Source organism: Haliotis asinina, chromosome 2, assembly GCF_037392515.1.
Source record: "Haliotis asinina isolate JCU_RB_2024 chromosome 2, JCU_Hal_asi_v2, whole genome shotgun sequence".
NCBI lineage: Eukaryota > Metazoa > Mollusca > Gastropoda > Lepetellida > Haliotidae > Haliotis > Haliotis asinina.
Window position 1 is genome coordinate 98366462 of NC_090281.1, and position 22229 is coordinate 98388690.

At 39.9% G+C, this 22229-nt stretch overlaps 1 protein-coding gene across 2 annotated transcripts in view; it reads right to left on the bottom strand.

The window, feature by feature from the left end:
- The window catches only part of LOC137274670 (eukaryotic translation initiation factor 5B-like), a 107652-nt gene that overhangs the window by 34882 nt on the left and 50541 nt on the right, over positions 1-22229 (bottom strand). For both annotated transcript variants that reach the window (XM_067808001.1, XM_067808002.1), the window contains exons 19-23: positions 18868-19029; positions 15936-16067; positions 11455-11586; positions 11061-11137; positions 3817-4120 (exon numbers count right to left, since the gene is read on the bottom strand). In XM_067808001.1, coding sequence (XP_067664102.1) covers positions 3817-4120; positions 11061-11137; positions 11455-11586; positions 15936-16067; positions 18868-19029 — 807 coding nt within the window. The remainder of the gene's footprint in view (positions 1-3816; positions 4121-11060; positions 11138-11454; positions 11587-15935; positions 16068-18867; positions 19030-22229) is intronic.

Below are 22229 nucleotides of genomic sequence, written 5' to 3' on the forward strand. Positions count from 1 at the left end.
GCCATTTTTTAAAAGCATGGTGTCACAGTCTTAAGTCACTTTTAGAATCAATATTAGATTATGGTTTGTTTTCATCATGTTAAAGGTCAAAACTACTTCCTACTCGTAGTTAAATATGTTTTTGACTCATGACCAAAAAGATTTTGCATGACACTGCCTTAACAGAACGATTTATATCCATTATAACAACAATTTTGGTGGAATATATCTATGAAAAGAAGCTGTATCTCGGAAAATTAGCAAAGCAGGTGACAAAATTAAATGGCAGTAGATTGTGCAAACATAAAGATTTCATTTTTCAAAACAATTGTCACCATTGCAGGTTTAGACAAACTTATACACGAAATAATCCATCCCCTGAAATGTAGACGAATACGACAGCAAAAATAGGTATACCTCATATTATGTCATGGAGCCACACCCCACTGATTCGTTGAAATTTGTTTGCAGGAGAGAACTGTGCACTGCTGTCAAAAAGGTCAATGTAAGGTAATTAAATGTCTAAATGAGTAGTTTTTATGATGGGGTTTCATTTATAATGATTTCAATAAATGATTTATGTATTTGTAACCCCCTAGAGTGCATGTGATCTTTAAAAGTACACACGTAAGTAAACTATTTCACATTTTCAATTATGAATTATCCAAAATTTCAAACTGAGAAATATTTTTTGTAGTAGTCAATGAATTTTAGGGTCCTCACCAACATCCCAAATAAAACTAACCACAGGACTTCCTGTGAGCAATGCATTTCCAATATGAGCCCTGCACACATCAGGCAAACTTAAAATCACATTGACCTAAAATATCTTCATATTCAAAATAAACTAATCCAAATATATCCAAACACACGAGAGAGCTCCCTGAGAAAAAACTCAGGTTTCCCGCTTGCAGCTAAACAGATGCACAATATTTCCTGGCCATATTTTGAGAGTGTTCTCGCTTCCTTCCTGTAATCAGAAATATTCATAAACAAGCCGCCTACCCTCCCTCACCTAAGCTTCACCGATACCCTTTCTTGGTCCCCTCCCCCCACACCTCTGTGTCCCCATCCCAGCGCCCCCTTCCCTACTTGGATCTTTTACCTCCTCACACCCCTCCTCTTCAAGACCCCCTTCCCCTCAACTCCCCGAACCTCTTTCACCTCATGGGCTAGCTACTGTTGCCACTACACCTGAGCAAAGACAGCAAAATATAAAAACCCACAACCAGCAAACTGGGTGATAATCTTGGCTTCTGTTTCTAAATTCACCTGACATCTCTTGAGATAAAAATTCATTCATTTCCTAAAGTCAATGAAATATTATTTCAGCTACTGTGGAGAAGTCCATCATATTCTATACATGACTACTGCAGACATGTATCAGCGCAGGTTATTTGGAAAGAGAAATCATGACTATAATTGAATATTTTCATACAAGAAATTGAATTACTTGGAGACATTGAAAATGAAAAATTGCTTGTCCAATTTGAGGCCATAGAAATATATTTCATGCTAAAATGTGTGGACGTGCAGGAAAGCCTTTGCTCCGAATGACACAACAACCTTGTAGTGTATGTGTTGGCAGCAGACGCAAAGGGCGGCCATATTGAATTTTGGCACAGCTTTGATCTTTTGGAGGAAACATGGCCAACAGTGCCCTTGTTACGTAAACAATAACAGGAAGGCTTGACAATAGAAGCAGATCAGTCAGATGTAAGGACATCTTACATGGGCTGAGTAACTCAAAAAGGACCCAAGTCCAATATATTGCTATTCTCACAAAAGCACATAAAATATGCTGAAAGTAATAGGGCCTTTTTCAAATCTCAGAGTGGAGCTGATGTGTTTGTGATAGGAGAGACGACCACTAAAACAGAGGTTATATGAATTATTGTGGCAATCAAGTGAAACATTAATCCTCAATCAGAGTGAAAGGGAATATTATCATGCCATACCATTTGTCACTATCCTTCATGCTCATCTCAAAACAGGAACAAACTGAACAAAATCTTATTATATCTTGATTTCTGTGGGTTTTTGTTCATTGCGCAAGTCTCACGCAACAATATTTCAGCTATATGTAGGATGTGTCCAGATAATATAGTCTGGCCCAGACAATCCTGCCATTGACATCATGATCACTGATCTACACAATTGGGATTTGATGACATACCTGATTTCATTACCTGTCTCTTACAACAAGCATTGGGGGGGTGAAAACCAATTCTAATAACTGGAAATCACAAATAATATCAGTTAAGATTATTAAAAAGCATTCAACAAAAAGAAAGGATTTGATTGACAGTTTTCAGAGGCAGGCAAATCGGCAGACAACATCCCTGGCCTCTAATAGTGCATGTGTGTGCGTGTGCATGCGTGCGTGTGCATGCATGTATGTGTGTGTGAGTGAGGGAAAGAGAGAGAATGTGTGCAAGCATGCAAATGCAAGGTTTATACAAATATATAATGTTCAGTGTGCTAATAACAGCAAACAAGATTTTAACTGGTTTGACAAAAATTCTAAACTGTGCGGAAGGTGTCCTGCTGTTGCCACGAGCCTGAAACAAGGCCAACACTCTTGTCATTCCAGGTTGTGCTTGTTTGACGACAGCTTCAGAGCCTCTGCTGCTTGTGGCCTGGCCAACCAGGCTTAGGGAAGGATTTAGTAACGTGATTCAAATCTCAATTGAAATTCCCGCTAATACCTATGCTTGATACAGCTCCATTCAGCCTATCTCTCATCCTCCTGCGAACAGTGCAGACATGCGAGATTGGCAAGGGAAAGCATTCGAAACGATCAACAAGCAAAGATTACTTGACAGGTCAAGAGCAAAGGTCAAAGGTGTGTGTGGGCAGGTATTAGATGGTTTCGCACCTCCGACCAGTTTGTTTGCTTGTGAGTCACAGCTGTCTTTAGTAGGTAAAGAATAATCGGTGGAATGAATAGGCGGAATAACGCATCTGATACTTGTAGCAATATCACTAAGACATGCCCCTTGATACACGACAAACACACAAATTCATCTGCTTCCGCTGTACAGGACAAATGTAGCCCTCAACTTGTACTGAGCTAACTGTATAAATCCCTCTGTCAACAAGACTATCCCCATACTCCTTGCCTTTGTTTTGAGAATAAAACTGTATTATATCAGCCACTAAAGCTTCCCTGATACAACACTTCATTATCCAGAATACTGAACTATCCAAACTATGCATTATCAGGACTACTCCATAATCCAGAATACTGCATTATCCAGACTACTCCATAATCTGGACTACTGCATTATAACTTCTTTGTTCCGTAGAATTTATTAAAAAACACCATATGTATCATAAAAAACAAGCACAATGATATCTTTAAACCTTTTTGGAAATATATGACAAAACCATTCCATAAACACGAGAATGAGCTTCTGAAAGCCGACTGTACCATTCTAACTATAACATGCGCTTCATCTGTTTGTGAATCACTATCACTGTTTTATGTCGCTATCAGCAATATTCCAACCTTATATCGGCGGTCTGTAAATAATCAAGCCTGGACTAGACAATCCAGTGATCCACACAATGAGCATCAATCTGTGCAATTGGGAACTGCTGATGTGTCAAAAATGTGTCAAGCCAAACCCGACTGAATCGATCTCATTAGTCGTCACTTACAATAAGACAACTCCTAAAGATCCTTCAGCAGATCCTTCAGCAAGTACATGCATACCCTTGCCACTTGTCATATCCTACAAACAGGTCTTCTCATGCTTTCATATTTTGCAATAGTTTGCAGTATCACATGTGTGGGGCTATTTAGGAAAGAGTCATTGAATAAGTCATACGTACCTCCTTTGATGGCACACAAACAGGCGTCCCCTCCTTAATGAAACCATTCTCTATTGATACTCCCAACACAATGGGGTCCCGCGAGTTAAATATGAACTGAGGCAAAACACGCAGTTTACAAGGAAACACTGCTATATGTTTAAACTCCTCTTGTTTTTTCCTCTTTAGCTCCGCTCTGTATTCCATGAATCTATCAAACAGGTGATAGATGATGTCCGCCATGAATATCTTCACACCGAGATTGTCTGCCATCTCTTGAGCTTCACGTTCAACTTTCACATCAAAGGCTAATATCACAGCATATCTGCAAACACAAACAATGGTCAACACATTACTGGACAAGAAAGATCTTTTCTTAGATTGTACAATTGTCATTTATTATTTTAGCAGATTATGGAAATAATACAATAATTAACTTTCCTTGAGAGGAGCGAGGTGAGTGGGTTTCAGACAGTGAGTGAGTGAGTTCATATTTCTCATCACATAAGCAATATCTCAGCTATATTGTGACGAAACCAATTTATACAATAAAACATGAAAACATTGTGAAGAGTAAAACCTGTAGATGATGGACAGTAAAAATACTAGAGTATCACAGATATGAAGATGAAAGTAGCATGTAAAACAAAAACAGTTTCAGACAGTACGGGTAGTAATGTAGTGAGTTAGTGAGTGAATGAGAGAGTGAGTGTAGGCAGGTACAGCATTAGGAACCTTTATTTCATGTCCAGAGGACAGTGTAAACCCAATGTTTTGTATTTACTGTCAATAGTATTCAACAAAACTGAAGTCATGATTCAGAGGTCTAAACCTCAAACGCAACTGGTGAATGACTACCATCAGTGGATTTTTATTTGTTCCCAAGATAAGCAGCCTCACGGAAGGAGAAAGACACAGACTTCAAGGCCCAAAGGCCACAACAGTGTACAAAACGGACATGCAGAGGTGAATGAAAGAGCAAATAAGTCCATCAAATTGAAACAGCCACTCTGCACCACCATCAAGACCATATTCCTCCATTTTCCTCTTTGTACCAACTGAGTACTTGTACTTTTTATGAGAAAATCTTCAAATAAAGAAACACTTTTATTTCCGTACACAGTTTGGTGTTTATTTCCCTGACCTTAGCTACCCCGACATCAAAGTAGGGGCCAGTCTCTGTGTTCCTATATGGCAACAAATAAACCTGATCCCTCATTCAAGCTCCCATGGGGGCGTTATCAACACAATCCTTTTCTGAGCTTACCTGTGGGGTTTCCCATCTACTCAACCCGATAATCATTGTTAAATATGCAATAATTTGAAGCTCTATCCATAAAATTGCCTTAATTCCTATCCTATCAATATTAAACCTTTTTCAAACATTATGGCAGCCCTTGCTGGGTGTAGGCCTTCACATGTCATTGGGTTCCTGTGGAATGGAAAATTATTATTCAAAATATGGCTGCTAATATAATCAGATCTTTACCAAATTTCCATACACATCATAACAACATCACACAGCATATCGAAATGGGAGGCATAAAATTAGGAACCGATTGAGGCATACAGCTCTAAAGTAACAACCAAAAGAACATATCATGCAAAAAATATTTCTGGGCGTAATATTTCCTGCATGGTAGGTCATTTAAACATCATTATTTTTGTTAGTGGATCACTAACACCAAAGCAAATGTACCACATAAAGATATGAAAATACAAGGGACTGAAATGTTGTTTAACAGCCCAGTTTTACATGATAAATATCAACTGATCAGTATTTGCTCCGGTAAGAAGCATGACACAAACACCTCAACAGACCTGATGCATGCACTCAGCCGGAGTGATATAGCTGATATATCCTTTCAAATATCTATTCAACATATGAGAACAGGAAACAGCATTTATGTCTCCCAGTTTGATTAGCTATTATCAATTGTTAAGGGATCGAGTTACACCTCCAAACCACAAACCCATCTCTGAATCTCTGTCACTCATTTGGCCAAACACACACTATCTGTGTCTGGGCTGACCTGGGCATAATACCACTATCAGGTCTTTGGGGAAGTTTTAGATGTCAAACTTGATGCATTCAGAGATAAAATATCTGGAGCTGAAAATTGTGCAAGTTTGCATTTTTCAATTGGAGGCATGCTTACAAATATGGAATAATGTTATGCAGTGAAAAGGATCTTACATCTTATTCCAGTCTCCGTGTGATTACTTTGAATAATATCTGCAGTTACAGACTGGGATAACTGGGCCAGATATCCAGGCAACCTTCACAGGAACTGTCACAGGATCACTAACTTAGAGCTGTTTGTCAACTTATAAATGTACTTCGGATGAGACTGTCTATCTGTGAGTGAGTTTAGTTTTACGCCGCACTCTGCAATATTCCAGCTATATGACGGCGGTCTGTAAATAAGTCTGGATCAGACAATCCAGTGATCAACAACATGACCATCAATCTGTGCAAGTGGGAATAGATGACGTGTGTCAACCAAGTCTGCGAGCACGACCACCTGAACCCATTAATTGCCTCTTACGACCAGCATAGTCGCCTTTTATGGCTAGCATGGGTTGCTGAAGGCCTATTCTACCCCAGGACCTTCACAGGTTTCAATCTGTTGTGAAAGGAATCTACTTAGTGAAGCTGTTTCTCTGCTGTATCTGGAACCTTCTAACTAAAAGATGTTTATCTGCTCTCTCAGGTACCAACTAAGGAAAGCTGCCTATCTGCGGTGTCATGTAACAACTAACTGAAGTTGTTTGTCTGTTGTGTCAGGTACCAACTTATGGTAACATGAGTCATCAGAAGATGACAAATCACCCCAGCCTCTACATTTTAGAAAGAACAAATCATTTGACATGTCAGTTACTTTAAGCCCAAGCTTGATTTTTTTTAGACCTAATCCATGGAAATCAAGAAAATAAAAGTAAATACCCAAATTCTGCAATTAGCAAAGGCACCACTTTGGTATCTGAGTCACATATCTGCTGTAGTTTTGCTGAAAGATATTAAGTTTTTGAGTTGTGCTCCCAGAAATGAAACCCACCCCTCCCTTTCGATACTAAGTCTGAATTGTTCGCATGGAAACGAAGGAAAAATAGAAATGACACAAACCTGTAAATAGCAAAAGGCACCAGCTAAGTTCTATTTGATATATCTACCAATTTTTGTTTAAACATATTGAATGTTGTTTAAGTTATGCTCCAGGAACGAAATGATTACAGACAGATGGACAAGGTGTGTGGGGAGGGGGGGAATTGCATTACGGTATACCGAACTGAAGTCAAAATAGTGTGGTATATATACCATTTCATCCTAAGTTATTACCCCAGCCTGTGTTGGCTGTAAAGGCAGACTCACTCCATGGCAGCATGGTTCACATCAGCACATAACGTCAGGTACAACAACATGGTATCATTCAGTCGGCCCCTTACATGTCATCCCCTTAAATCACCACATGACAATTTCATACTGAATTTTAATTTCATTCGAATTTTATGCCCCATAAAGTACTACTTTATGAGTGGAAATAACTGAAAATGTATCTTAAGGCCCAGGACACAAAGCTGTTTGAACATGAATAATACAGATATTCAAACATCCAAAGTTAAATGAGCTGGGAGTGTTAGCAGCCAGGCAGCCACACTATTGGGCCGGCAACAACAGAGACAACTCCTTGCAGCGGTTATTCACCAGTGTTAAATCAAGGATAAACCTGCCCAATAAAAAACATCTAATAACTGCTCGCTTGAGCTTACAGTGAAGACCCATTATCATAAACCAGAGGAGTCTGTTGAGCAGTTTCAGCTATAAGCAGTATACAGTTGTCTTCTACCCAGGTCAGATACGACATAACGCTGAGTGCTACAAGCCTGGTCCAGGCACCTCTATGAAAAGCTCAAGTCCAGTCACAAATTACTGGGCGATAACACCCTGGTCCATATAACACTATCCAGTGCATCACAGGATTAAACTGACAGACACCCATTTGACAGAAAAGATGCTTGACAGACTCTGAACAGGATGGTTAATTAGGGTAACACCTTGGGGTATAATGGAACAGTCTATTGTCTAGTGACTAGATTAGGATGAGACTGAAACAGGTTCATTACTTAGAAGTAACCTCTCAAATTTGTTTTTACTATCAATTACTATCGAATATTAAAAAAAAACAGGTTTGTCACTCAGAAGTTTGATTGTCTTTTTGATTGAATCATAGTTTATTCATTCAAAAAATGGGTTGGGCACAAGCGTTGTTGGAGTTGTTTTTTACAAAAAGGTTGAACCCAAATGCTTATGAAAATCAACTACAAAAATCAATTGCAGCAATATCTTTGAAAGTAAATAATATAGCTTCAGTTTCTTTCTTGTGTTATTATTTGGACTATTCCATTATAATGTGTAGATAACAGGTAGTAGCTTATCTGTTCATTGAACCGTAAATGCTGTTGTTCTAAGGCATATGTGAACTGCATGTCGGGGTGATGGGAGGACAAACATCACAGATGACAAACTACAGAATGATAACTCCTTGGTCCATGTATCACTATCCAGCTTGTCAGAGGTGACAAACTAATGTGCAATAACACCCTAGTCTATACAACACTACCTAGCTCATCAAGGGTGTCGGACTACAGGGTGATAACATGATGGTCCATGTATCACTATCCAGCTTGTCAGAGGTGACAAACTAATGTGCAATAACACCCTAGTCTATACAACACTACCTAGCTCATCAAGGGTGTCGGACTACAGGGTGATAACATGATGGTCCATGTATCACTATCCAGCTTGTCAGAGGTGACAAACTAATGTGCGATAACACCCTAGTCTATACAACACTACCTAGCTTATCATGGGTGTCGGACTACAGGGTGATAACATGATGGTCCATGTATCACTATCCAGCTTGTCAGAGGTGACAAACTAATGTGCGATAACACCCTAGTCTATACAACACTACCTAGCTTATCATGGGTGTCGGACTACAGGGTGATAACATGATGGTCCATATACCACTATCCAGCCCATCCCAGACTAGAAAATAAAGGCTGATAACACCCTGGGCTCTGTTTCACAAAGGTATCATAGTATTATGACTATCGTAAGCCTATGATACAATTTGAAGGTGTAAAGTAAAGTTACAAGATTTCAGGTTTACGAAAGCTTTGTGAAAATTGATCCTGTCCATACAACACATCCAGCTCATCACAGACAACAAACTACAGGGTGATAACACCTTGGTCAAAGTAACACTATTCAGGTCACAACAGATGAGAAACTACTGGGTGATAACACTTTGGTCAAAGTAACACTATTCAGGTCACAACAGATGAGAAACTACTGGGTGATAACACCTTGGTCAAAGTAACACTATTCAGGTCACCACAGATGAGAAACTACTGGGTGATAACACCTTGGTCAAAGTAACACTATTCAGGTCACCACAGATGAGAAACTACTGGGTGATAACACCTTGGTCAAAGTAACACTATTCAGGTCACCACAGATGAGAAACTACTGGGTGATAACATCTTGGTCAAAGTAACACTATTCAGGTCACCACAGATGAGAAACTACTGGGTGATAACACCTTGGTCAAAGTAACACTATTCAGGTCACCACAGATGTGAAACTACTGGGTGATAACACCTTGGTCAAAGTAACACTATTCAGGTCACCACAGATGAGAAACTACAGGGTGATAACACCTTGGTCAAAGTAACACTATTCAGGTCACCACCACATGAGAAACTACAGGGTGATAACACCTTGGTCAAAGTAACACTATTCAGGTCACCACAGATGAGAAACTACTGGGTGATAACACCTTGGTCAAAGTAACACTATTCAGGTCACAACAGATGAGAAACTACAGGGTGATAACACCTTGGTCAAAGTAACACTATTCAGGTCACCACAGATGAGAAACTACTGGGTGATAACATCTTGGTCAAAGTAACACTATTCAGGTCACCACAGATGAGAAACTACTGGGTGATAACACCTTGGTCAAAGTAACACTTTTCAGGTCACCACAGATGAGAAACTACTGGGTGATAACACCTTGGTCAAAGTAACACTATTCAGGTCACAACAGATGAGAAACAACAGGGTGATAACATCTTGGTCAAAGTAACACTATTCAGGTCACCACAGATGAGAAACTACAGGGTGATAACACCTTGGTCAAAGTAACACTATTCAGGTCACCACAGATGAGAAACTACTGGGTGATAACACCTTGGTCAAAGTAACACTATTCAGGTCACAACAGATGAGAAACTACAGGGTGATAACACCTTGGTCAAAGTAACACTATTCAGGTCACCACAGATGAGAAACTACTGGGTGATAACATCTTGGTCAAAGTAACACTATTCAGGTCACCACAGATGAGAAACTACTGGGTGATAACACCTTGGTCAAAGTAACACTATTCAGGTCACAACAGATGAGAAACTACTGGGTGATAACACCTTGGTCAAAGTAACACTATTCAGGTCACCACAGATGAGAAACTACTGGGTGATAACACCTTGGTCAACGTAACACTATTCAGGTCACCACAGATGAGAAACTACTGGGTGATAACACCTTGGTCAAAGTAACACTATTCAGGTCACAACAGATGAGAAACTACTGGGTGATAACACCTTGGTCAAAGTAACACTATTCAGGTCACCACCAGATGAGAAACTACTGGGTGATAACACCTTGGTCAAAGTAACACTATTCAGGTCACCACCAGATGAGAAACTACTGGGTGATAACACCTTGGTCAAAGTAACACTATTCAGGTCACCACAGATGAGAAACTACTGGGTGATAACACCTTGGTCAAAGTAACACTATTCAGGTCACCACCAGATGAGAAACTACTGGGTGATAACACTCAGAGATTGATGCCACCTGTACATGATACCAACTGAACTTGACACATATAGAAGCTTTGGACAGTTGAAGGTTGAGTAAGTATATCACATAGAATTATATTTTATCCCAGTGGATGTTGAGACATTAAACCTGTCCAACTGTAACAGGTCAAGGTACAGGGACTTTGCTTCATCACTTTGCTTGAAGGGTTTAAAATCAGAGTGAGTGAGTGAGCGAGCAAGTGAGTGCACAGCGTGATAATTTTTATCAAGGTTTACTCTCTGACTTAGTGAAGGGTTTAGAATTACAAAAATACCTGACATGAGAGTGAGTTTGAGTGTGGGTGGGTGAGGTTTGGGTGCATGGCAATACTCACTGACTGTCGTGTTCTAACATTATGGAAGCTTTCATAATATCCTTCTTGTGGACGGGACCAATATTAATACCAGCATACTGCAAGTAAAATACACACTTATTAGTGACACAGATTGCAAAATTCACTAAACACATCTATCGACATCTCAGAGTTCTCCACCTCTCTGTGTATGTTCACAAGGGGTAGACAAGTTTAAGTGAGTGAGTCTAGTCTTTTAGAAATACGTATTCCAGCAATGTCACAGTGAGGGACACCAATACTTCATTCATGGATCCCATGCAGGAAATGGAACCCGGGTCATGGGTGTGATAAGCACTAAAACCACAAGGCTACCCCACCGCCCCAGGTTTGCTTGACAAGGTTAAGGTACCAATGACAGCGAATGTATACTCACAGGGATTTTGGAAGTTCTGAGGAATTCTAGCAGGGCTTCGAGGGAGCCCAGGGTGGAGGCCTGGACAAACACTCCTCTCTCCGACAGCTTGATGGACTCCAGCACAGCTTTGAGGGCTTTGGCTACCTCGCTCTGAAAGTATGACATGGACAACTCAAATCTGTCTTGTGATAACAACAGGTTATTGTAGCACTGATAGTTGTTGAGTAACTTGAATCTGTCTTGTGATAACAACAGGTTATTGTAGCACTGATGGTTGTTGAGTAACTTGAATCTGTCATGTGATAACAACAGGTTATTGTAGCACTGATTGTGGGTGAGTTGAATCTGTCTTGTGATAACAAAAGGTTATTGTAGCACTGATGGTGGGTGAGTGAGTTGAATCTGTCTTGTGATAACAACAGGTTATTGTAGCACTGATGTAGCACTGATGGTGGGTGAGTGAGTTGAATCTGTCTTGAGATAACAACAGGTTATTGTAGCACTGATGGTGGGAGAGTGAGCTGTAGAACTTGAGAGTGAGTGAGTGATCTGTAATAAATGGAGTCTGGAGCCAATCCAGTGATCAACAGCATGAACATCGACCTATGCAACTGGTATAAGGTGGCATGTGTCAATCAAGTCAGTCAATGAGCCTGATCATCAGATCACTTTAGACACCTGTACAACATGCATGGGTTAGTTAATATCAAATCTAATCAGGATCTTTACAGGTAGTAAGTAACAAAACTTGTGACTATAGATCTGTGGTCTCACTGGACTGTGATAACCATGATGTACATTGATAAATATCATACACATAGACTATTAGTAAACAAAGTTTAATTCTAAGCTACTCAACCTTAGACAGGTATTTTCAACACGTTACTATAGGTACTATTGTGAACTACGCAAAGACCTAACAGTCCCTATCACAACTCAAGCATACATTCAGATATGTCTGGGAATTCCACGGAAGATTCCTTTTTATTTTCACTTAATTGATCTTCATCTGAAATCAAACTAGCTGTGGCAAGTGATGGGCAACGCAATGACTTGATCCCCACCCTATGATGGTTCATGCAACTTTAACCCGCAATAGGAGTGAAAGCTGATCCTCATGACTTAACATGTCAGTGTTTCATAAGAAGGAAAACTGGGTCCTGTGGACAGATGATCCTTATAACTTAACATGTCAGTGTCTCATATGAAGGAAAACTGGGTCCTATGGACAGATGATCCTTACAACTTAACATGTCAGTGTTTCATAAGAAGGAAAACTGGGTCCTATGTCAGTGTTTCATAAGAAGGAAAACTGGGTCCTATGGACAGATGATCCTTACAACTTAACATGTCAGTGTTTCATAAGAAGGAAAACTGGGTCCTATGGACAGATGATCCTTACAACTTAACATGTCAGTGTTTCATATGAAGGAAAACTGGGTCCTATGGACAGATGATCCTTACAACTTAACATGTCAGTGTTTCATATGAAGGAAAACTGGGTCCTATGGACAGATGATCCTTACAACTTAACGTGTCAGTGTTTCATAAGAAGGAAAACTGGGTCCTATGGACAGATGATCCTTACAACTTAACATGTCAGTGTTTCATACAAAGGAAAACTGGGTCCTATGGACAGATGATCCTTACAACTTAACATGTCAGTGTTTCATACAAAGGAAAACTGGGTCCTATGGACAGATGATCCTTACAACTTAACATGTCAGTGTTTCACATGAAGGAAAACTGGGTTCTATGAATGGGAATATGTCTGGGAATTCCACGGAAGATTCCTTTTTATTTTGCCTTAATTGATCTTCAAACTAGCTGTGGCAAGTGATAGGCAACACAATGACTTGATTCCCACCCTATGATGGTTCATACACCTTTAAGTCGCAATAGGAATGAAAGCTGATCCTCATGACTTAATATGTCAGTGTTTCATAAAAAAGAAAACTAGGTTCTATGGAAAGTCAATCATTGCAAATTATTAACCGTAACATACTGCACTGAGTGCAACGTTCTGGTGTAGGTAATAACACTGCTATCATCACCGATCCCCTAGTTGCACTCATTGCAATAAAGACTTTGATTTTCCACACATTGTTTTCCTTCATCTTTACAACTTCTAAAAAGCCTCTGAAAGAAATTGTTTCTCTTGTGTATCAACAGACCTAGAAACAAGTCTATGTTGAATGTGTCATTTTGACACAGTAATAGACCTACTTCTGTAAACGATAAAATTTGGTCTTCAAGGGAAAACACAGCTTTTATGTTTAAAATATTAAAAAAGGCAAAAATACACTATTCAAGAAAAGTGAAAGAAAGGTGATACTGGATATCACTAGATGTAATCTGTAGCTAACTGCAGTATTATGAAAGTGTCAGGTGTTCAACATCTCTTCAGTGAGACAATCATTTCAGTGAAAAATATCAAACAGTACAGTCTTAGATAATAATATTTGCTTTGTATCACCAAAATATTAAATCAAATATGAAATATTATGCAATTAAGAGGAGCCACATAATATAAGTTTATCTGTGCAAATTTTATGTAGTTTCAGTACAAGTTGTACATCACTGTGCGTCATTGTGGTATGCTTCTCATCACCTGTACAGCAGCGTGGTGAGTTTGTTACTCAACTAACAAGCCCCAGATGAAGCTGCCATTTACCTGTCACCGTGACAACAAAATTTGGCAAATGGTGGTAAGGTCAACAGCAAGCTTTCCGGATGACTGGCCAATCACAAACCTTGTTTCACACCGATTTGAAGCACATTCATAGTGATCAAGTGCTAGCATTTTTTAATATGACAGTTGACGTCTGCAACCTCCAGTTCGGGTGTCTCAACCGTGACCTTTCAATTCATGTTGGACCCGATCTTGCCCTGATCATGCCCTGCTAGAGGAGATTCTGGCAAACACAATCCCCTAGTAATCCCCAAGAAGTGCTGGCCATGTAAAACTTCAACAAAACTCACATCTCATTACACATCTGTTCACTTTACCTTGAAAACGACAATTACGTTTTTTGACAAATTTGTTTCAAAATTGGTGAAACTGGGCTTATAAAAAAAAATTGTTGACGTTCTCACAAAGAGCCCTCAAAATAGTGGATTGGTTAAGGGTTATTTTTAACATGCTAGTTGAAACAATTTTTTTTAAATACTCTCAAATGATTCCATTTAGTCCATTTCCAGGTCAGATGAAACAGCAAGAAAAGATGTATCTACTTTCATGTTCTTCACACTCACCAAAACACTGTAGAAAGATGTTTCTGGAAGTTTTGTGGAGTTGAGTACCTGTATTTTCTACCTTAATGTGACAAAACTATACTGAAACTTAGTTTGCTCGCTCATTATCTTATGACTGTCTGTCAGATGATCTAAGATTTCTGTTACTGTCAATGTACACTTGAGAATCAGTTTGGAACTTTCACGTGAAACTGTGAAATGTTGGATCCTGGCCTGCTCTCACATACCGTATTGGTTGTATCAAGGGCCCTGCGCTAAACGCCCAAAAATAACTGGGCTCATAACTTTTGTCTAAAAACTTCTTCACTTTAAAACAAAGCAATGATCATTATCCAGCTGTGCAGTTTTAAACAAACTGTGTACCTAAACTGACAACCAATGAGATTCATATGAAAAATGAATGTTTGATGGACTACTAGCTGTATTTCATCATGTAAAACGAGAAAGTGAAATCGTGACAGTTTTCTTCATCACTATATACACACAATAACAGGAAGTGACCTGGGCATGTTTTGCTCTTGTAGAAAGGAGGGCTGGGATGACAATCATCTCGTAATTCATTCTGGCCACATATGTGTTTCCTAGGACTGTCCACTGGTCAAAGTCTTGAGACCCCATACAAAGCAGTTGTGCCAATACATGCAACTGAATAAGGGGTCTGTATACTGAACCTTATCTGTCATCAACTTGGCATAGCAAGTGGCTCTGGCCATGACAGTCCTGGTTTTAGTTTTAGGCCAAGGTTATAAAGGCTACTTATGAATTGTATCTAGGTGACAAGTTGTGAATGACTTTGCAAAAGGAACACTTATATGCAAGTGTGTGCTATGTGTAGGGATCTATGAGGAGCCAGTGATAATCTGTTCATGTGAGTGTTTGTCTACTGTTTAGGACACATTCAGCAATATTCCACATACATGGCAGCTGCATGTAAATAATCTGAACCACACAATCCAGTGATTGACATTATGATGAACAATTTCCACTGTTCACTGTGTGAAACCTGATCGAACGATTCCCGATGCCCAATGTAACAATCAGGAAAACTTTATGGGGCCTATTCTCTCCTCCCACAATTCCCATATGGGCCTCTGTCAATGAATGGTCTCCTTATTAAGGAGCAACAACAGCAGGTTCCAGGGCACAGATAACCTTTCATTCAGGATTTCTGAGGATCATTCAGTTATCACCCGTATGTGCAATATGTAATGCACACATGGTTCACACGATCAGTTTCTACCCACCTTGTAATATTCCTCCTCGTCCTTGTCACGGGCCACATACAGGGGAAGTCCGGCCAGCGCCTTCTCCAGATCCTTGGCAATGATCTTCACACCCTGGGCTGCCTTAACCTCCTTGAGATGGTCATACTGGTTCTGTGTCAAGAAACATACAAATATAAATCCCATGATATTCATTTATTCTTTGTTTACTATTTTAACACTCACTCATTCATGCTGCAGTCATATGACATCAGCCATCAATTAAGTGAGTCCAGACCAGACAATCTGGCAATTGTTTATCATGAGCACTAATCAACAATCACATGTCACATAAGTCAACAAACCTGAACACAAGATCCTGTTAGTCACCTTTTACGACAATAATGGGTTGCTTAAGACAAATTCCTACATCTTCCACATATAATGGAGAATTTGTATGTATGTCATATTTGTACACATGAACCATGAAAATACTGCATAGTTTGATGGGAGCAGGTAAACTTTAGCAAATGCAGTACAAACATATACTCATGAATCATTTATGCTATAATGCTATTCCATTAACCAAAGAACCCAATATATCTATTTCACTCACAACACACTAGTTCCAATACTTAGAAATATTCATAAATATTCGATTCTTGTGACCTTGAATAAGGAAATCGATTCATGAAGGGATATGGTCCAATTCACCAAATACACAAGAGAGTTGTAACAGGACTAGCATTGTGATGTGATACCCGTGCTTCTATCCAACAGTCTATATATCTGTTGGGAGCTAGGAAACACTGAGCAAACAATCCAAGGAGAAACTCTTGAACACTGAGTAATAATAACTTATGCAGCCAATGAGTGAGTGTAGTTGAATGCCGTCTTCACATTCCAGCAATATCACAGCAGGGGAGACCTAAAATGGGTTTCACACATGACACATGTGTGGGGAATGAAACACAGGTCTTTGGGGTGATGAGCGACCACTTTAACCATTGGCTTTTCCCCATCTCCTCTTCCCTAACCCCTCCCCTCCACTCCCCTTAACTTATATAGGGAATATACATATTGTGAAATTACTGCATAAAAAACATATAATACATGGTAATGGTACTGAGAAAAGTTTTGAAAAGTTAATGCCACACAATGCCAAACAGCATAAACTGACAAGAAACTATCAACTTCACTCACTGTCTGTTCAGCTCACATGAAAATTTCATTTGTAGGATACTAACACACAAACAAATCAACGCATGTTTAGATCAAGCAGTGAGAAAGAACACTTTTTCTGTTTCAACTCTGCCAGCAAAAATTCTTCTACAAGAACCCTCACAACGTTCCCCACAGACATTACAGGAGTGTCCAATCTCCCGTACATGTCATTAAAGGTTAACTGACACCAGATTCAGGTGATCTAAAAATTTGTTATTCACACTCATTTCACAAGTAAAATATAGCAGATTACAGTAAAGAGCTTACAGGTAGAGGAGACCAACTGCCTGTGTTCCACACATTCACAACTATCTAATAATAAGCCTGTCCCACTGAGGTACTTCTCAATTTGTCAAAAGTGGTCTCAGCAACAAAGGTTTGGTGTGACAGGGGAAGTAAAGATTTGTTCATACTGGGAGTGGTGTTGGGTTTGATAATAAAACACCCCAGCATCTGGTCACCTGGTGACTGTAGCCTTTTGATGAAGTCCACTCATAACAATGTGGGCACTGACTTGTTCAGCCTGCCCTTGTTACTAAGTCAGATTGATCAAAGCAGGGTATGGTAGAGGGTACTAATGTCCCCTCATTTTCTACCAGTAATACCATCATTGAACAGAGTGTAATGGACTTGTTGTGCAAGATGCTTTAAGCTAACATCACCAACATTTCTGTAACACAACATTCACATACACCTCTAAACAGAGTAATCTACCTCCAAATTAGTGAGTTCAGTTTCACACTCATCAATATTCCAGCTATATGGCAGCAGTCTGTAAATAATCGAGTATGGACCAGACAATCCAGGCAAGCATGGGTTGCTGAAGATCTATTCTAGCCAGGATCTTTATGGGTCCACCACCAATTACTGCAGTGACATGAAATGCAGGGTGATGTTTAATTCCGTTGAGCAGTATTTTTAATATAACATTGATCCAGAAATGATACATATTTTTCATATTTTTGTAAGAAGCTGAAAACATTCTTTGCACCATTTTCTGCCTCCATGTTTCAATATTTTCTGACCATGAAAATTGATTTTTCAAAGTAACAAGTGATAAATACTTTCCACAAGTCTTACTAAAAGCAACCTTTCTATTAGCAATTGGCACAAAATATCTATTGGGCCACAGATGTCACAGAATGTGAATTGGTCTTAGCCTAGGGACCCAAGGTCTACATAATCATGTTGGCTGTGACATTATTCAGACTTCCAATCATCGGTGTCGTCATTTATCCAGAGTTGCTGACACAGCAAACAATGTGAGACTGAGCAGGCTTTGTGTCTTATCATCAAGGTAACTGCCAACATAGCTGTGTGTCCCCATCCTGTTTAACCTAACATTCGATGACATCTTGATAGACAGAGCAGCTTCTGCTGCAGCTACAAGGACAATGCATGCATGCAAATATAGTTTCAGCCTTCAACAAACTCAACAATATTCGCACTGACAATACAAAGTCTATGTGGATCACAATGTAAAAAACATTATGTTTGGCAACAATAGACTTGGGCAGAACAATTCTAAAGAATTATGTTTCGTTTTAACAGATTTTCTAGGTCAATAAAAAGGGACAAAATGCAACTGCAAGTATCTTTGTCAAATTTCTGAAGCTAACCTGCAGAATAATTTCTGGAAATAACAGCTGAAGAGAAATGAAACAGATATTTGTTGTAAGGCATACTTCATTTGTGAATAAATGTAGGTGTGAAAAAACTGCTTTCCCGAAATAATTTGGCAACATCTCACCTTGACACGGAGTTCTTTCATTGGCTGCGGCATAAGCAGACCTCGAATCTGTGTTACGATTGGTCCATCAGTTCCTGCCAAGACAACAGTGGCTCCCTCATTAATCTTCCCATCAACCAGAATGACATCAATCGTTGTACCGAGACCTGGCAGCGCCTTCACCTGAAAACAAGAAACCAGTCATCATTGAAGTGGGTAGATAGAGGTTTGAGTGGATGAGTGAGTGAGAGACTAAGTGTGGTTTGATTCTGCTTTGAATATTGATGACAGCAATATGAAGCACGTTGGGATAGTGCTATTAAAAAACCTGCGTGATGCAGATGCTGGACATTTGTGGACACTGTGTTAATGCTTACACACCAAGAATAATCCACCATTTTCTCCAATTCTATACTTTCCTTGTTGCTCATTGGTCACCTTCTGAGTAAAGTAACAATAACTCAGGTATTGCAGGGTGTCAAGTTGTCATGGTGTCACCATGTCAGCTTGGTGCGTTGTCATGGTGTCACCATGTCAGCTTGGTGCGTTGTCATGGTGTCACCATGTCAGCTTGGTGTGTTGTCATGGTGTCACCATGTCAGCTTGGTGTGTTGTCATGGTGTCACCATGTCAGCTTGGTGTGTTGTCATGGTGTCACCATGTCAGCTTGGTGTGTTGTCATGGTGTCACCATGTCAGCTTGGTGTGTTGTCATGGTGTCACCATGTCAGCTTGGTGTGATGCAGATCGCAGATGTTTCAGAGGTGAGATCAATAAAGATGGGTATCATGGCACAGACAAACCAGGAAAACATTCAGGACAAATCTGGGATTCAAACTCACAATCATAGTTTCCTCGCAAACCTAAGGGACTGTACTCTGTACAGTGACTGTAGTCAAGGCTGATGTTGCACTAATATTTAGAAACTGAACCTGAAAGCTATTAACACTGTATTTTAGTTACTTTAGTGGTCTGAACTGTGAAGCAAACAACAATGTGTCCTGTCAGCAAATTTGTGCAAACAAACAGGTGGGAATAAACTTTGTTTAAAAAGAGTGAGGTAAATCATCACAAGACAGGACAGCTGAGCATTTGAGATGTAGGTCTGATAAATGCTAGCCATTGTTGCATGTTAGGATCAATGTGTGCATTCTTTCTTGCAAACTATGTCTGAAACTGCACAGCTGTGCACACATTTTCTTCCAGTCTACCATGACTTTGGTTCAAAAATTCTTCAAAATGACTAATTTAAAGAATTTCATTCAGTGATCAAAATACATGTATATTTTACATATATCTGAGCAGTGTGTTATTTCTACAGCTGTTTTTATAGCAGGTATATATACTACCGACAGAAAATAAGGGAACCAAGAAATTGAATATAGATGACTTTGACTGTGACAGGGTCCGTTATCGTGGCGTATCTCCCAAAATTCATGCCCAGCACATGCTACACATGCATACAGAAGTTAACTCCTGTAAATGTACTGGAGAAGTCGCAATCACTAATGCAATAGAAATTGACACTTACTGACAGAAATGCCTCCGAGGCAGTATCTCGGTGAAGCAACAAAATGGGATTTGTGGGGATGATAGAGGGGGGGGACATCATTATGTGAAGTTGCCCGGCAGATGGGTAAATCAAAAAGTGTAATTTCATGCCTGTGGGATAAGTACCGTCAAATGGGTGGGGTTGCAACGAGACCTGGGCATGGTAGACCAAAATCAACGACACCACGACAGGATCGTCTCATTACGTTAATTGCTCTACGCGATAGGTTTAAATCGGCCCCTGCCATCAATAGAGAATTCCGTACACTCACTGGAAGACGCATTTCAACCTCAACCGTTAAAAACAGACTCTATCAAGCTCGTCTGAAAGCAAGACGGCCTTTTAAGGGTGTCACCCTTTCAGCTCACCATAAGCGCCAAAGATTGGCATGGGCTAGGCAGCATCAGGGACGGGCTATGCGCCACTGGCGTTACACCATGTTCTCTGATGAGTCAAGGTTTTGCCTACGATTCACAGATGGCAGAAAACATTGTTGGCGTCGGAGCAGGGAGCGATATGCCAGAGCAGCAATTCTTGACCATGATCGATATGGAGGTGGTAGTGTCATGGTGTGGGGTGGGATTACACATGACAGACGATCAGATTTGGTCACCATTAACGGAGCCATGACTGGTCAGCGATACGTTGACCAAATATTGCATCCTGTTGTGGCTCCATTGGCTAGAGTTATCAGCCGAAATTTTGTATTCCAAGATGATAATGCCAGAAAACATCGGGCCAGACATTGGACTGGCCCTCTAAGTCCCCAGACCTGTCCCCAATTGAACATCTCTGGGACGTTCTTGGTCGAAGGGTGTACGCCAGGGACCCAGGACCCGCCAACCTGGCCCGGCTTGGTGCAGCTCTCCAAGAGGAATGGCGGGCAATACCACGGGCAACCATCTGGAAATTGATTAACAGCATGCCATCAAGGTGCCGTGAATGTGTTGCCCAACATGGTGGACACACAAGATATTGAACTTGACGCCTAAAATTGATTTAGTGGATATTTAAAGCAGTTTCAAATTCACTATTATTTCATTAGTTCCCTTATTTCTTGTCGGTAGTATATAACACTAACAAACTTAAGGCCATTCCATTGTACAGAATAATTTGACCAGTAAATGTGGTTAGTTCTTACTCTGTCTTCAAAAATTTGAATGTAACAGTCCAAGAACAACAATAAGAAGTCAAAGTATGACATTTAAGAAACTGGGTCGCATTTCACAAAGCTATTGAAGCGCTACAACTGACGTACCTCCTATACTGTAATGTAGACTTGCGGCAAGTTGCAGCACTACTATAGCTTTGTGAAATGGGCCCCTGGTAACTATTCTCCATTTTTGTCAACTAAAGATGATTTCAAACAATCAGTAGTAGAACAGTGACCACAGTTTCTGTCGGTGACATGTCCACTAATCCCGTCAGGAACAAAATGAATAATACACTTTTCTTACTTTTTTTTTCAAACATACATGGATAGAACATTGAAAACAAGTCCAGATTTATACTGAACATTGTTTGCCACCAAACCAGTGTATTGAGAGGATTGAATTCCATACTCCAGGACTTGTTGACAAGCTGCTTGCGGTGTTACATGGCCACAGTTAAGATTGGGCATGGGGGGATAGCATCAAAATCTCATTATGGCACACACCTCTCACAACACCTGCACCTTTTGTAACATGAACGTACCCTACACCCATGAAAATTCAGTTAGGTAATTTGACATTTGGTATGAATTTAGGAAAAATGGTCTTACACAACTGTATGTAACCAACATTTAATCCAGCTGTATGTAACCATCACCTAACCCAGCTGTATGTAACCCT